The 15032-nt window shown below is 49.0% G+C and overlaps 1 protein-coding gene across 2 annotated transcripts; it reads left to right on the top strand.

Moving 5' to 3' along the window:
- The first annotated feature begins 206 nt into the window (after positions 1–206).
- Positions 207–14178, top strand: LOC144170587 (uncharacterized). 2 transcript variants are annotated; one of them, XM_077700475.1, is made up of 8 exons: positions 207–364; positions 2867–2991; positions 3876–3911; positions 5250–5375; positions 6248–6433; positions 8385–10800; positions 10888–10964; positions 13736–14178. In XM_077700475.1, exons 1-8 carry the CDS (start codon positions 300–302, stop codon positions 14092–14094), a joined length of 3390 nt encoding a protein of 1129 aa, XP_077556601.1. In that variant the 5' UTR covers positions 207–299; the 3' UTR covers positions 14095–14178. The 2 variants fall into 2 exon arrangements, with proteins under 2 accessions (XP_077556601.1, XP_077556600.1); XM_077700474.1 differs by having other exon boundaries at positions 6248–6502.
- Positions 14179–15032: the final 854 nt, after the last annotated feature.

Below are 15032 nucleotides of genomic sequence, written 5' to 3'. Positions count from 1 at the left end.
CCCGGCGCGTGTTTCCGGGGGACCTAAGGAAGCCAGCGCAGAAGTCCCGGACGCAGTCAGATTCCTCCGCCTGACATCCGGTCAGCGGGGCCAGCTCGGGTTCATCGTTCTCCGGCCACGTGCTGCTTTCGCTTTCTTGCTGCCGCACACCGGGCGGGTTCGGCGGCGCTATCGGCCGGCCGGCTACGCACCACGGTGTCCCATTACGCCGGTGTGGCCCTTTTGCACCCGCGGTCAGCACGGCCCAGGGGCCTCTAAAAGCGCCCGCCACCCGTCCGCTCCTCACAGCAGCGTCAAAGATGGGTTCCCCAACGGTCTTCCTCGGGCTCTTCCTGCTGCTCGCCGGCGCCCAGGCCGCCAACATGTGAGTGCGCTCAGGGGGCCCGCTCTACTAGCAAGAGCCGCGGACGGGCACGTCAACGCGTCCCGTCGGTGTAGCTCAGGGGCGGTGTGTGCGCGCAGCTCTATAGAGCTAGTTTTCCTTGAGCTTCTTCGATTTACTCCCATCCGACATTAGCCAGAACGAAAGCGGTCTTCTCTTGTTGGGGGCGTAGAACGAGTTCGCCTTTAAAATATAACCTCGTTCCTGCGAATGTCTTCTTACGACCACCCGGAGAGGGAATAACAGTGCAGGGACTGTTCATAGAACGATTGGTTAGAAAAGGTACAGTTGTGCGAGCATGACCCTTAGCTCTCACTGTATGACTGCTATGTGCATTGAGGTAATAGGGCGGCTATTTGTCACTACTCAAAACGGCCCATTTAGCCAATTTAAAAGCGTAATGAAGCGAGCAGACCCAGCCCGTGCAGTCTAAAACCTGAAAGGAAGCATTTAGACAAAAATTGCGAGGTGCGGCTTGTTGGTCAGACGATTGACGCGTAATTAAAGTCGCCATTCGAGTTTACTTTTGCCATCAGAGCCAGGTCTCCCAGATTCAGTCGTCATTCCTGTAACGCGAGAAATTATCCCAACTAAAGCTCAAGATACGCCCTTTTGTCCTCGGACTGGTAGGCGCTAAATATGGCTCATTCATAAAAGACGGGATGTGTTATCTCAACAGAGAGGCCTAAAAGATAGAAATGGATAATCGACATTAGCGTTGCCAATGTGGTTGCACTATTCCCGTCGCGAGAGGAAACGAAAATGATATATCGTCACTGTATTTACAGCCTTGCACGTATATATGACACTAGGTTAAGTGCGGACATTGAAAAATGCCTACTGTTGGGTTGCGCGTAGTTGCCAGAATTCTGCAAACTGTAGAATATCTTTGATGAAGTATAAGGACCCTGGGAAATCAAGAAAATTGTTATCCATAATAGGCTTCATTGATTTGCTATTGTGGTCTAGTCCTTTCACGAGGAATAAGAAACAAAACAAGTATCGATTTTTGTTAAATGCTAAACACCAAATTTCCAATTCCGACGTAATCAAATGCACACCTGTAAATGTTGGATTTACCACGAACCAGGCCATGCAATTCAGTAGACCTTCAGAAGCGCAGTCGTTTCGAAAATCAGCTTTCAAAAATTTGTTGCAAAGACTTCTGGGAAGTCACTGGGGTGGGCACCCTCCCTGCACTATAGCTACCACGTAGTATGAAGTCTACCACGATATGCGTCTGCTGAAGGTCAGATAGTAATACTACTCTTTGAACGGCTTTTCAAGGAAGAAGCCTGAAATTTCTGCCCCGTGAATTAGCGAAATTCTTAGGCTGCAAATGTGTCCACTTTCCTATTCACTGCTAGAGTACCTTTGGAAGCATCGAAGACATTTTGTTTAATTTGTAGTAACCAAGCAAAACAGAATACTGCTTTCACTATAGCGAACGTACAATGGAGTTACACGAGTGAGTTCTTACCTGTATGATGACCGTAGTATGCAGGGTCTTCTGTTTTCACATAACATCAGACATTTTTTATATCTTCCCTCACCGAAAATTATTGTTGAAACTCGTATTAAGCCCGACTTTTCCGCAGAAGATTGGTCATTCAAAACGTATGGTCACACCATCCACTCCACCCTCAAACAACTTCCGGAAGGGAAAATGTATTCAAGATATAAAGCGTAGCAGGAGTTTTCTATCACGAGGAAGTAGGTTACCCGTAGTGAATCGTCGAATTATTAACATATTTTGTTCAACTCAGCTAAGGCCGACGAAAACGTGCTTGGGAGTCGGTTTCATTTAATCACGCGTGGTGATAATCGCCGAAATGTAGCTACAGACATCAGGGGAAAATAAATAATCGCCGTAGCATGAGCCTATAGAGGCAATGCCTTTGACGATACTCACAATTTCGAAGTGCGATTGTGCGATTTGACAAGTGCGATGCTGACATTGCGCGATTTTGATAATCTAGTGTTCGCGCATTCGAAGTTTCTTTGGCATACAAAAGCCTCCCGAATCTAAAAAAAAAAAAACATTCATGCTGCTGTATAATATTGTATTGTCCATGAAAACGAAGCTCAAGTTTCAGAAAGACGTTCCTGAAACTCAATTCCTTATGATTTCCTTCTTCCGAAATGCCTTTTGTTTCATACGAGCTTACAAAATTGTAATACGCAAAAAAGACAATAACGCTAAATCGGCAAATTATGCAGGGTTCTATTAAAGTATTTTGTCTTTTTTTTCCCTTGTCCTCTTAGCAATCCGGTTGGTCATCGGTTTGCTGTGTCCTGTTATGCGACAATGTCACGTACTCCCTGTTCTTCCCGCATCGTGCCAACCTGCCCCAGTAGCACTTTACGCGTTACATCGGTCACGTCGCCTTTTGTGTTATGCATGAACTGTGTTGATTGAAAACCGCGGTGCAAGCTATTACGGGTTGGCGCCTTCTAAATGAGCGCATCACACACGCCACGCAGCCAACTCGGCCGTCCCCGGATCCAGTCAACTAGCCACCACCAGAAATGCACCGTTCTGCCGACTTCATGCCCTCTCTTCCCCGAAACTCTGCAGGTTCCAACCGACCTGTGCGATTACTCCTTTGGTAAGGGTCTTTTAGTAACGTGCTAAGCGGTATTTATTCCGCTGATGACCGTTAGCGCTAGCACGGTTAAATGCCCCATACTTATGAAACGTTTTATGCGCGGAGGGAGCATTTTACCAACGCTCCGATGATTCTCGCGACCCCAACGCAATTGATAGTGATGCTGTTTCCTTGAGTTAAGACGTTAGTCCATCTCCAGACCTACTAACCCGTCGTATTTAAAAACCCCATCGTCTTTAACCATGACGAGCATCTGTAAGGATTCGTTTACTTATTTCACGTAAGCTCAAACGTTTAGCACTGGAGAATGAAGTTTATTAAAATGATTACAATAGCAGCTTGAGTAACAATGGCTAGAATTCATCAGGACACCAGTGTATGAAGCCCTCATACTAGCGCATTCGTTATTATATGGATTGTATTTTCTTGGCACTCTTCGCCATTTTATGGCCTTGCTCTAATAAAAACCATCAATAATCATTCAAATAGATACTGCGAAATTTCCCGTCATCGTTATTAAACTATCAGATTGGCATAGTTGTGAGTGATATAAGTGATGCTATCATAAGAAAAAATATGTATCAATTTTGGTTCACTACTCTTAGGACCACATTCAATCTAAGCCAACACTGAATTAATCAAGCAAAACGTATTCCGTGTTTTGAAATAAAATGCAGTTGCTGAACACACAAAACAAAAATAAATCCCGACAAAAATTATATTTTCGTGGCCCATGGCTTCGCATATGAATGATAATGATCCCAACTTTCGATTTTGTTTTTCTACCTAATCTGTTTTCTATTGCCCTTGACGGCAATTTTATAGCTCACATTTTATAAGTGAATTGAAATAACCATTCGTTTTTTCTTTTTTTTTTCTTACAGTCGCACGTGTCCAGAGCCTGAGCCCGTTCCATAAACGTGAGTACGGTTCGTCTGACGTTGTTGCGTAAGCATCGCGTCCGCAATGACAGCCGCGTCAGGCTGAAGGTATACGCGCCAACCAGAACAGAAGGAATTGCGAGCTGGGCACCGATCTTTCCTGCATAAAGGAAGATTTGTACTAAACGTACGGCGCAATTTTGTCACAGCCCTAGTCTCCTGCTCTCCCTCCAGTTTCTCCCGGTACATAATCGAGCTGTCCAGCCCAAGGTTTTTCACTTTACTTCGGACATTCCATGGCTTTTACTTCAGTGAGTGTTCTTGTTGTCACCTAGATCTTCCCTCTTTTCTGACGAACTATGCGTATCGCCGCCCCGAAGCTTACGCTCTGCGCTCTTCATTTGCCAAAAAGACAAAGAAAAGAATAGAAAACCAGCACGCTCAGTATTACGGTAGCATATTTATTGCTGAAAGTGGGTCAGAAAATTAATTTCTCTTCTCTTCTTTTATCTGCGCAATTCGTTGGCACATGGAAAAAACCGCTTTTCAGGCCCTCTGATTTGTGTCCGCAGTAAGGGTAACCTCTGTAATATTTAATTTAAAGTATAGCCAGATAAATTACTAGAAAACAACTTAGGCACACTGTTCCGAAGCGTTTAAAGCGATTTTGAGTGTAGAAGGCCGCGCAATTAACGGGGCGAAGTGGAGACGAGACCAACGCAAGCGCTTTGTACCAAAGCTATGTGCCAAGCGGCACAAGCTTCAACTCTTCTCACGTTTACAACGGACGTGCCTTGGTTTTAAGCGCGGAGTACCGACCTGGCTTGGCACTGAAGACAGATACAGACATTGCCTGAACTCCTTTATCAGGTGAAATTCCGTGTCCGAAGTTCTCCAAACCAATTTACAGCGATCCTTTCCGGAAGAGTGCGTTAAATGTGCCCTTTTACTCGCTGAATTCTCATTTCGGTTCGGTGGGGTAGGCTGTGTTGACCCATACCCAAGGAGAGCTTGGACAACTAAAGATTAACCTCCTTACGACCGACATCAAACCACAATACAAACCATTCGGACCTTATGGCGTAGATTCCTGCATCAATCGCAAAATGCATCCTCTGTTTCCCCTTCCTCCCAGCGTTACAAAAAAGCACTCCGGGTTTTCGCTGCGGAGGCAAATAAGAGAGGGCAAGAGTTCATCAACACGATGCAGCCACAAATAAACTTCTACAAATCTACTTTAAAGTCCATTGAAAGCGTGGTGGAAAAGAGAACGTAGAGATCGCAGCGAAGGCGATTTTAAACTAAAAATCGCCTTCGCTGTGACCACCCTTGCGCGCCGTATATTTACGCTGTTATTCTTTCTTTCCGACGGCGCAGAGGGCGAGCAGCACGTGTGCGGCCGCCTGAGGGTCAGGTCCGTCCTGGTCGGTCCCAGCGATGTCTTCGTCCAGGTGCCCCTGGTGTCTCTCAAGCAGGAATGCCGCCTGGCCCAAGTTCTCCACGGTGAGACAAAGCTCCCCACTGGATTCCCTCAAAAAAAAAAAAAGGAAGAAAAAGCGAGATCAAGGCAAAATTAGTAACCCAGAATACGGCTTCACACTCTTTGTCACCAGTCTTCACCCTTTCGCGCTGTTTTTTACAGTTTTCTTGTTTTCCTTAAACTCTGAGCACACACGATGAAGAGACATGAAAAGAAACACTGAAGAAATAGGTACGCTTCATTGCAGTACGGCGGCATTTATTCGGAACCTGGTGTCGAGGTTGACGTGCCTATTTGGTTATATAAGAAACCGTATATTTGACTTAATAAGAAATGTGTCACAGTAATTACGTAGGTGGTCTATTTCTGTAACGTTATTTACCACCCACCAAAGATGTGAGGTAATAATGAGCAGTATTAATGCTTATCATGAGCAGCTTCTGGAAGTTAAGTGAACAAGTCGACTAACGTGTTCAGATTCGCTATCTTACCCTGCAATACAACGGCAATAGAAAAGGATGAGACAGTAAGTTGACAATAAGGATAGTTTTACTCTGAAATTTAGGCCTACAAAAGGACTTGAAGAAAGGTGGCAAGGAAACACGTTACGGTAGTTTCTACACTCGTTGTTTTGCTTGTTTAGAATCCGCGTTCGTGGCACTCTGAACGGGGGGGTATAGGAACTCGAGGACACGATGGGCTTTCTAACCTTTCAAGCTCCCCGCGTTCTGCGGTGGAAAAGGCGGTCGGGTTACGCGTGCCTAGCAAGGGTTGCAGTGCCTAGGGAGTCCTGAATGTCAATCGAACACACTCCCTGTCCGCGTACTCTTCACCTGTGCGAGTTCTTTGACGAGAGGCTGACAAGCGTGCCGTTTCACTCTCCGTGTTCGCGCAGAGGAAGGCCAGTTCTACCTGCTGGTCAAGGAGCTTCCCGTTTCGGCCGTCGGCCAGTCGGAGCTGTCCCTGGCGTCGAACGTGACCGTGCTGCCGTACACGTACCAGCTGGCCCGCGGCGTGCACCAGGCGCTCCAGGGCTGCCAGCAAGAGGCGCAGAAGCGAAGCGACTACGGCTACGGCGGAGGTAGTGCCTACACCTCCTCCGCGTATATGGTCAAGACGGTCAAGTACTACTACCCCGCACCCTCGTACGGTAAGCCTGCCCCCTCAGGTCAGGCCCCTCCCTCGCTCAGGGCAGCACGAAGTTGTGCGGGGCAGACGGAGGCAGGCTCCTCGCGGTACGCGGGCGCCCTCGTTGAGCTCCCGCACGTTAGCAAGTGCACCATCTGAGGTCGACAGCTCATTGATAAGCCGCTTCCAGAGACTACTTAGACCCATTCGCCCACTCTACGGGAAGCAACCTATACGGTGCTGCACCCGGAGTTTTGATAGGGTAGCTTGCAGCCCCTCCGCTTCTCAGTATGAGTAAGCAGACCTCCATACGAGGGAAGGAGCCAACGCCTCTCGTTGCGCTCCGCGCGAACTTGGCGCATGTTTGGCGCCGGGAGCAGGCAAGTACCGATTGGTTCTTTACAGTAGTAGAATCGGTGCTGATTGGGTGGGAACCAGTTCAGGAAGGGCCGGACGCATTGAACTTCGCGGTGGTTTCCACACGCTGCTTCCGAGCCGAGTTCCCCATATATGGCACTTCCTATACGGTAGTTTAGCGCTTTAGTTTAGAGAATCATGGAAATCAGTGGCAACCGACCTGCACTGGTGAACACGATACTGTTCGTCCAAGGGGTGGTCCTTCTTCGGACGCTAAATGTATCGCGCGCCCCTGAGACCACGGTGTGGAAGAACAAGAAGACCCGGCGAAAACATTCGGACACGATTCCACGACACGTGAAGGCTATCTAGTGTCTTCGCGTTTCTAACATTCGGCTGAATAGAGCTGATTACTAAGCTACTATGAACGTAGTTATGCGGGGAGCATTGGGTGCCGTCATATTTCAAAACGACGTCATGACGTAACTCAACACACCGTTTTCTTTCGACTTATTTTGCAACTTGCATGTTCATTGAAAAATAAAATATACGTCAAATAGCGCAAAATATCCGTGCCCTTATCCCTAGTGTACCATAAAAAACGATCAATATCGGCTCATCCCTAGGCTTAAGTATAGCTTCCCTCATTGTCGACAGGCAACTGCGGGACACCCATTGTGCGAGAAGTTTACCTTGAGATGTTCTTTTTACTGTGGGACTGGCGCTAAGTGGCAGAAATCCAAGTTTCCGAGAGTATACATTGTAATAGGCTTGGAGCAGTTTGACTTATTTTGCGTGCAACAGGCTTTCGCACGTAATAAATCAGTATGCCCTGATCAGTGTGTTTGGACACAGCTTCAACACCTGGCGAGTTTTTTACGCGTACTTTTATTTTGACATAAAGCGTTCAGTACACGTAAACGCAAAACGTTTTTTTATCTTACCGTTCAAAGTATTGTTATGCACGCAATAAACCTACGGGACCGAAATGCGGTTGAGGAGAACATTCCGAGCTTACACCTGATACCACAATAAAATTGTCCACGGGTTACAGCTTTGTCATCGGGCAAAATGATTGGGACAGCCATTTACTAGCATCAGGAGCACCAGCGGTGACAAAGTGCAATGTGAGTTACTAAGACACAGTTACCGAATGGTCTACACTTCAACAACGATTTTCACTTCGTTAGCTAAGTCGAAGCTTATTTCGGGAACTTGCAACCAAGTTGTTCATCCGGTGATACACCATAGAAATTAAAGAATGGGTTGTTTAAAGATAAAAAAACATGGCCAAAAAAGGCTTCCATTTGTTTGCATTTCATCCTAAAACGTTAAACAAGGTCAGGAAACCTTAACAAGAAATGCTCGCCCTTTACCATTTTCCCTGTATGCCTGCCTCATTTGACTATGAGGGAATATGCCCAATTACTTGAGAAAGAACATCACTTTCTTGACGGCATCACTGGTGTCACACACCCAATTACGCCCAATTTTATAGCACAAAATGTCAAAAAGTATATTCGCACGTTCTTGTTTGTCTATTTCAGATTACGCCCATCCAAGCTACTCAGCACCAAGTTACTCTGCCCCCAGCTATTCTGCACCCAGTTATTCAGCCCCGAGTTATGCGGCACCCAGCTATGGTTATCCCGCTCCGAGCTATTCTGCACCGAGTTATTCGGCTCCCAGTTATTCGGCACCCAGTTATTCGGCCCCGAGCTATGCGGCTCCCAGCTATGGTTACCCAGCGCCGAGCTATTCTGCTCCGAGTTACTCTGCTCCAAGCTATTCCGCACCCAGTTATTCAGCCCCAAGCTACTCTGCACCGAGCTACTCGGCTCCCAGTTATTCGGCCCCGAGCTACTCTGCACCTAGCTACTCCGCACCAAGCTACTCCGCTCCTAGCTATTCCGCTCCTAGCTATTCTGCTCCAAGCTATGGATATTCCATGCCGAGCTACTCAGCTCCCAGCTATTCGGCCCCGAGCTATTCTGCTCCAAGCTATTCAGCACCAAGCTATGGTTACTCTGCTCCTAGCTACAGTGCTCCAAGCTATTCAGCCCCAAGCTATGGTTACTCTGCTCCTAGCTACAGTGCTCCTTCCTACTCTGCCCCGAGTTACAGTGCACCTTCCTATTCTGCCATGAGTTACAGTGCCCCTTCGTACTCTGCACCAAGCTATAGCGCGCCATCCTACTCCATGCCAAGCTACAGCGCCCCATCCTACTCTGCCCCAAGCTATAGCGCGCCGTCCTACTCCATGCCAAGCTACAGCGCCCCATCCTACTCTGCCCCAAGCTATAGCGCGCCATCCTACTCCATGCCAAGCTACAGCGCCCCATCCTACTCTGCCCCAAGCTATAGCGCGCCGTCCTACTCTGCCCCTAGCTATAGCGCGCCATCTTACTCTTCCCCAAGCTATAGCGCCCCAGCTTACTCTGCCCCAAGCTATAGCGCCCCATCTTACTCTGCCCCAAGCTATAGCGCACCGTCCTACTCCTACTCCATGCCCAGCTACAGCGCCCCATCCTACTCTGCCCCAAGCTATAGCGCGCCATCCTACTCCATGCCGAGTTACAGCGCCCCATCCTACTCTGCCCCAAGCTATAGCGCACCGTCCTACTCCTACTCCATGCCCAGCTACAGCGCACCATCCTACTCTGCCCCAAGCTATAGCGCACCGTCCTACTCCTACTCCATGCCCAGCTACAGCGCCCCATCCTACTCTGCCCCAAGCTATAGCGCACCGTCCTACTCCATGCCGAGTTACAGTGCCCCTTCGTACTCTGCCCCAAGCTATAGCGCACCGTCCTACTCCTACTCCATGCCCAGCTACAGCGCCCCATCCTACTCTGCCCCTAGCTATAGCGCGCCGTCCTACTCCATGCCGAGTTACAGCGCCCCATCCTACTCTGCCCCAAGCTATAGCGCACCGTCCTACTCCATGCCGAGTTACAGCGCCCCTTCCTACTCTGCCCCAAGCTATAGCGCACCGTCCTACTCTTACCCCGCACCAAGTTACAGTGCTCCGTCCTACTCTGCTCCCAGCTACAAATCCCCGTCTTACTCTGCCCCTAGCTACAGTGCACCATCTTACTCTGCTCCTAGCTACAGTGCCCCAGCTCCTAGCTACAGTGCTCCTTCTTACTCTGCACCAAGTTACAGTGCACCTTCTTATGCTGCACCTAGCTACAGCGCCCCCTCATACTCTGCTCCTAGCTACAGTGCTCCCGCTTACTCTGCCCCTAGCTACAGTGCACCATCTTACTCTGCTCCTAGCTACAGTGCCCCAGCTCCTAGCTACAGTGCTCCTTCCTACTCCGCCCCCAGTTACAGTGCTCCCTCTTACTCCGCTCCCAGTTACAGTGCTCCTTCTTACTCCGCTCCCAGTTACAGTGCACCTGCCCCTAGCTACAGTGCTCCTGCTTACTCCGCCCCTAGCTACAGCGCGCCCGCCCCAAGCTACAGCGCTCCCGCTTACTCCGCCCCTAGCTACAGCGCTCCCGCTTACTCCGCCCCCAGCTACAGTGCACCTGCCCCTAGCTACAGCGCTCCCGCTTACTCCGCCCCCAGCTACAGTGCCCCAGCTCCTAGTTACAGTGCTCCATCTTATTCGGCCCCCAGCTACTCTGCTCCCACTTACGCTCCTCCAAGTTACAGCGCCCCGAGCTACAGCGCTCCCACATATGCCCCTCCCAGCTACAGTGCTCCTTCTTATGCCCCTCCTAGCTATAGTGCTCCTTCGTACGCTCCCCCCAGCTACAGCGCCCCGTCTTACTCGGCCCCTAGTTACAGCGCCCCAACTTACGCTCCGCCCAGCTACAGCGCCCCTTCGTACGCCCCACCCAGTTACAGTGCCCCTTCGTACGCTCCTCCGAGCTACAGTGCACCGGCATACAGCGCGCCAGCCTACAGCGCACCAGCCTACGACAGCTACGGAGCATCAGACGACAGCTACAGCGGGTACGGTCTCACTTATATTCCCGCGCACGGCTATGGCGGTTCGCGCTACCAGACTAAGCGCCAAGACCCTTCTCCGTCCATTTCCAGTGGCAGCTATCCAGCCTCGTCGGTCAGCTACACGTACGTCACGTACATGCCTCCCACGTACGGCGGCAAGGACGGAGGTGAGGCCTACTGAGTCCTGCCAAGATCCCAGTGTCCGGCGATCCCAGCTGCTGTTCGCACGGAGGAGTGAACGAGTAAAAGAGACTTGCCTCAGTGACATGCCTTCCTCACTGTCAAGGGGCCCGGTGACTTTCCCCATGCGGCCATACACTGAACAACGCAGACACCGCGTAGCCGCAGACCCTGCACGGACTTGGGACAAAAGTCCGTGCCCCATGAAGCAAGCTTCTCGGCGTCGTAGCAGCGAACAGCAGTAAGCTGAGGACCGGACGATTCTGGCACAGAGAGAGAGGGACTAGCATTTATGCAGCCAATACACCCTTGCATACTTTGACTTACTGCTTACGATTGAAGGCCTAGAGACAGTAGCTTTTCCGCGCGTTTTAGTTTTGTCAGTGGCACTATCGTAAAAGGTGGCAACGATGTCGCACATGGACAGTCGCTACTTTTTTCGATATCTGCTGGCCGCCGAGAAGGTTGCTTCATGGGATGCGTATTCTGCAGACACTTAACCTCATCACTGTTCACCTTCCGTACTCGTTAAAGAACCCGAAGGGGAACAATTATTGCATTATTGCATACAAGACGAAATTGGTTTGAGAACCGATGTTCGGGCCTCCAGAAAAAAAAAAGACAATACCAAGCATTCGCACCTATCCGGTTCATGGCTGGTGACTTGTTCCTTTAGGCGGATTTTAATCTAAAAGGCGCAATAGCGTCTTCTTTTTCATCTTAAGGGACACTAATGTGTGAAAGCAACTTGGCTTATAACAGGAGATTGCGAGGCGAAGAGAGGAAACACAGCATTCGCGCTGGTAACAGTTATTTATTAACGTAAACGGAGAGGTGATAAAATGGTTGTTGGCAAGTCATTCATTTTCCCGCACCAGCAGCTGTGAAGTCATAAATTTGCAGTTGCAAGGTGTGGCCACCACCATTTGTTAAAGCTCTTTGCTGCAAATAACCATCATTTACCGATATGTAAATGCAGATTTAATGTGCTTGGTGACTCATGTGTGTCACATGTTTCAAGCTGTCGAGAACTTCAGCGAGTGAACCATATCAAAGCGCTGCCTCATTACCATAGGTAGTTAGTTTTACCTCAGCTTTTATTACTATCAGTGTACAGCTGCAGTGTACAAATAAGTATCATTATGATCATCATCGTCTTTATCGTCATCATGATCGTGATCGTAATCCTATTATGTCCACTGCAGCCCAAAGGGCTATTCGATTGCCTTTCAATGCACTCACTCATCATGCGCAGTCTGAATTCATTCTTCGGCATCAAATTTCATTATTACCTCATCCTTGCATAGAGCTATTGGTCTTCCTCAACTTTTTCTCCCGTATTTCGGTAGCTGCCCCGCTACACAGACGGTTCCCCTTCAGTCACTTCTCCCCATCACATGCCCAGCGAAAGTACAATTCTTTCTCTTAATTTGAGCTAAGCTACCTTTGACCCCAGTTTGTTCCCTAATCCTAGACGCTTATTTCCCATTCCTAAGCGTTTCTCCTAACATTCTTCTTCCCAGGGTTCGTTAGGGTGACGACCTAACTTTCTTTAAACGTGCTGAGTAAGTCCCCAACTTTTGGCACCATACGTCAAGGCTGGGAGTGGGTGGTAGGGACATATTTATTGTCTGGTGGACAAAAACCAGCGGGGGAGGGCCGGAAACAGCCTATAAGTCGTATGCCGTTGCCCCCTTCTCCGCTCAGTCCAAGCCTTTGCTTTGGCTTGTAGGCGTTGAGCTGCGCAATACTGTGACCGACTGCTGAAACGTAGTTATTTGGAGGGATCTCGAAAAGAGTAGTCTGGGGCATCCCAACATTATGTGGTTTGTGTCAGCTCTTTCAGGGCAGAATAGACAGGAGGCAGAGGAGAGGGCAGGGTAAATAAATTGGCTTAAAACTGGGGTAGAGAATGTACGGGTCTGGAGCTGACGTCACAAGACCTCTTTGTGTCCACGAGTACCCATTCGTCGTGTACCTCTTCTTTAGTGACGGGGGTAGTCTACCGTTCATTAGTTTCGAGTGCTGTCGTAACACCCACAGCCCATACTAATTCTACTCCAGATGTATTTCTCATGGTTGTAATCAGCACTGGCAACCCGTCAAAAGCATTTAAATTTATCCACCACTTCTAGCATTTCATTGTATAGTATTTTATTGCCTAGGTGCTCCCTGGGAAACACCTGAAAAGGGGGGGAGGTGCGTTCTGCATGTATATTTAAGATCCCTTTCGTTTCACTGGTATTTATTTTTAGTCATACGAGAACGCTTTCTGAGTAAAATTACTGAGGCATCCTTTGCACGTCTTCTCCAGTATAAATGAACGACACGATGTCATCCGCAAACCTCCAATGGCTCAAATATTCTTTATTCACGAATCTCCAAGCTTTCTCCCAAGCAAGCTTCCTAAATACCTCCTCCATACTGTAAAATATTTCATTTAGACCTTCTCCCTTGTCTGACGCCCTTCCTTACAGGTAACTTTTCTCCCTTATGAAGCATTATTGTGCCCATACACTCTTCGCATATCCTCAGCAGCTCTACGTACGGCTAGCTTATCCCTGTTCTCTTAATGCTTCCATCGCTGCAAGGGTTCCTACATAATCAAGGAAATTTAATTTTCGCAACCTCTAAATGTCATGTGAAGAGGTTTAGTCGAGGGCCCTAAGCGATAGCTAAAGCCAACAGTCGCCACCCGGCGTCGTCCACTTGTTTCCTGGTGATGTTTCTTCTTCCTGAGCCGACTGTACTGCCGCAGGCAAGCAAAAGAAAAAGTACGGCGGCTACGCAGCCCCCATCCGCTACGACCCCACCTACGAGCCGAACCCTGGCTACAAGGCACCGGGGTGGTACATGCCATTCGTCAACAAGGGCGTCAAACGGCCGCAGCCTGTCAAGTACGCTCCCGGCGGGTACAAGAGCTCCCCACTGCTGGGAAGTTCCTACAGCCTGTCTCCGTATATGAGCTACATTGCTGCTACTAAGCCTCATCCGTCATACTACGGCTACCGCCAGATGAACTCTGGACTGGTCGGCTACTCTTACCCCACGAGCGCTGGGAAAGCAGTCTACCGGGGCTATGGAGGCTACGCAAGCCAGCCTAAACCACGCTATTAGGACCGCTTCGACCAAGTACTCTGCTAGCAGAGAGACACTACACGCCAGGTCGAGCTGTTGCAATAAACCGACTGTGAATTCGGATCCTTGTCTTCTCCTTTTTCTGTTCACTCCTTTTGTCCGCAAATGGTCCCTCAGTATATTCCATGCTGCTTTCGCAGTTATCTAATGGTCACAGTGTACCTAGACAGACCCTTGGCATCGCTCTATTTGTTAAGGAAAAAAAGAAAGAAATGCTAGGCATTTATTTTTCATCAAAATAATTGCCTAGCAAAGGTGCTATAATTTGATCGCCGAATCACCAGAATGCAATAGAAAAATCATAAAATTCTGTGATGGCAACTCTTCGACCCCTCAACCCCAGCCCCTCCGTCCTCCCGTGGAGAGGAACCACAACTACCCGCATCCAGAGGCGCAAGGCTGTTTCGCCCACTCCTTACCAGAGTCAGCAGTGACGGAGGGTAATGTAAATTTGTAAAGGCAAAAATCTACATACGGCTGGCTAGTAAATGATGCGGGCCCGTGTTCTCAAAGGGTTTTGCATTGGCAAAGGCGTCCAAGTGCCGACCTCCGCCATGTCGTTGTAGCGTCGTGGGCGAGCAGCTTGCAGGAGAGTTGCCTCTATTCTGGCGATGATAGCAAAAAGTGAAACTTAACTTGTTTAATGCATGTCGAGTAGATATCAGTGATGAAACAGGAAACAGCACACCGGCGTTCTCACAGCATGGTAACTAGAACGGGCAGGGAAACGTTCTTTTCGGTGGCCCAGCACGCACTGCACTCTCATTGAGAACGAGGGCCTATTTGCAGTCTCCAATGCAACGGCCAAAACAGGCGTTCGCCGTGTTGCTCACGGCACCACAAGTACAAGGACACAAAACACTTTCCATAGGTCCTGTGATAGAAGCCGGTTCACGCTGTGCCGGAGAAAGGGTGTG

Source organism: Haemaphysalis longicornis, unplaced genomic scaffold, assembly GCF_048455015.1.
Source record: "Haemaphysalis longicornis isolate Haplotype H1 unplaced genomic scaffold, Haemaphysalis longicornis Haplotype H1 scaffold_2, whole genome shotgun sequence".
In the NCBI taxonomy this organism is placed as follows: domain Eukaryota; kingdom Metazoa; phylum Arthropoda; class Arachnida; order Ixodida; family Ixodidae; genus Haemaphysalis; species Haemaphysalis longicornis.
Note: the sequence above shows the minus strand (reverse complement) of the source record. Positions and strands in the feature narration are given on the sequence as shown.

Excerpts from the sequence above, each read along its gene's own strand:
- LOC144170587 (XM_077700474.1), top strand. The coding sequence starts at position 300 with ATGGGTTCCCCAACGGTCTTCCTCGGGCTCTTCCTGCTGCTCGCCGGC. Across the intron at positions 365-2,866 it reads GGCGCCCAGGCCGCCAACAT|CCAACTCGGCCGTCCCCGGA; the intron begins GTGAGTGCGCTC and ends CACGCCACGCAG. Across the intron at positions 5,376-6,247 it reads CCTGGCCCAAGTTCTCCACG|AGGAAGGCCAGTTCTACCTG; the intron begins GTGAGACAAAGC and ends GTGTTCGCGCAG.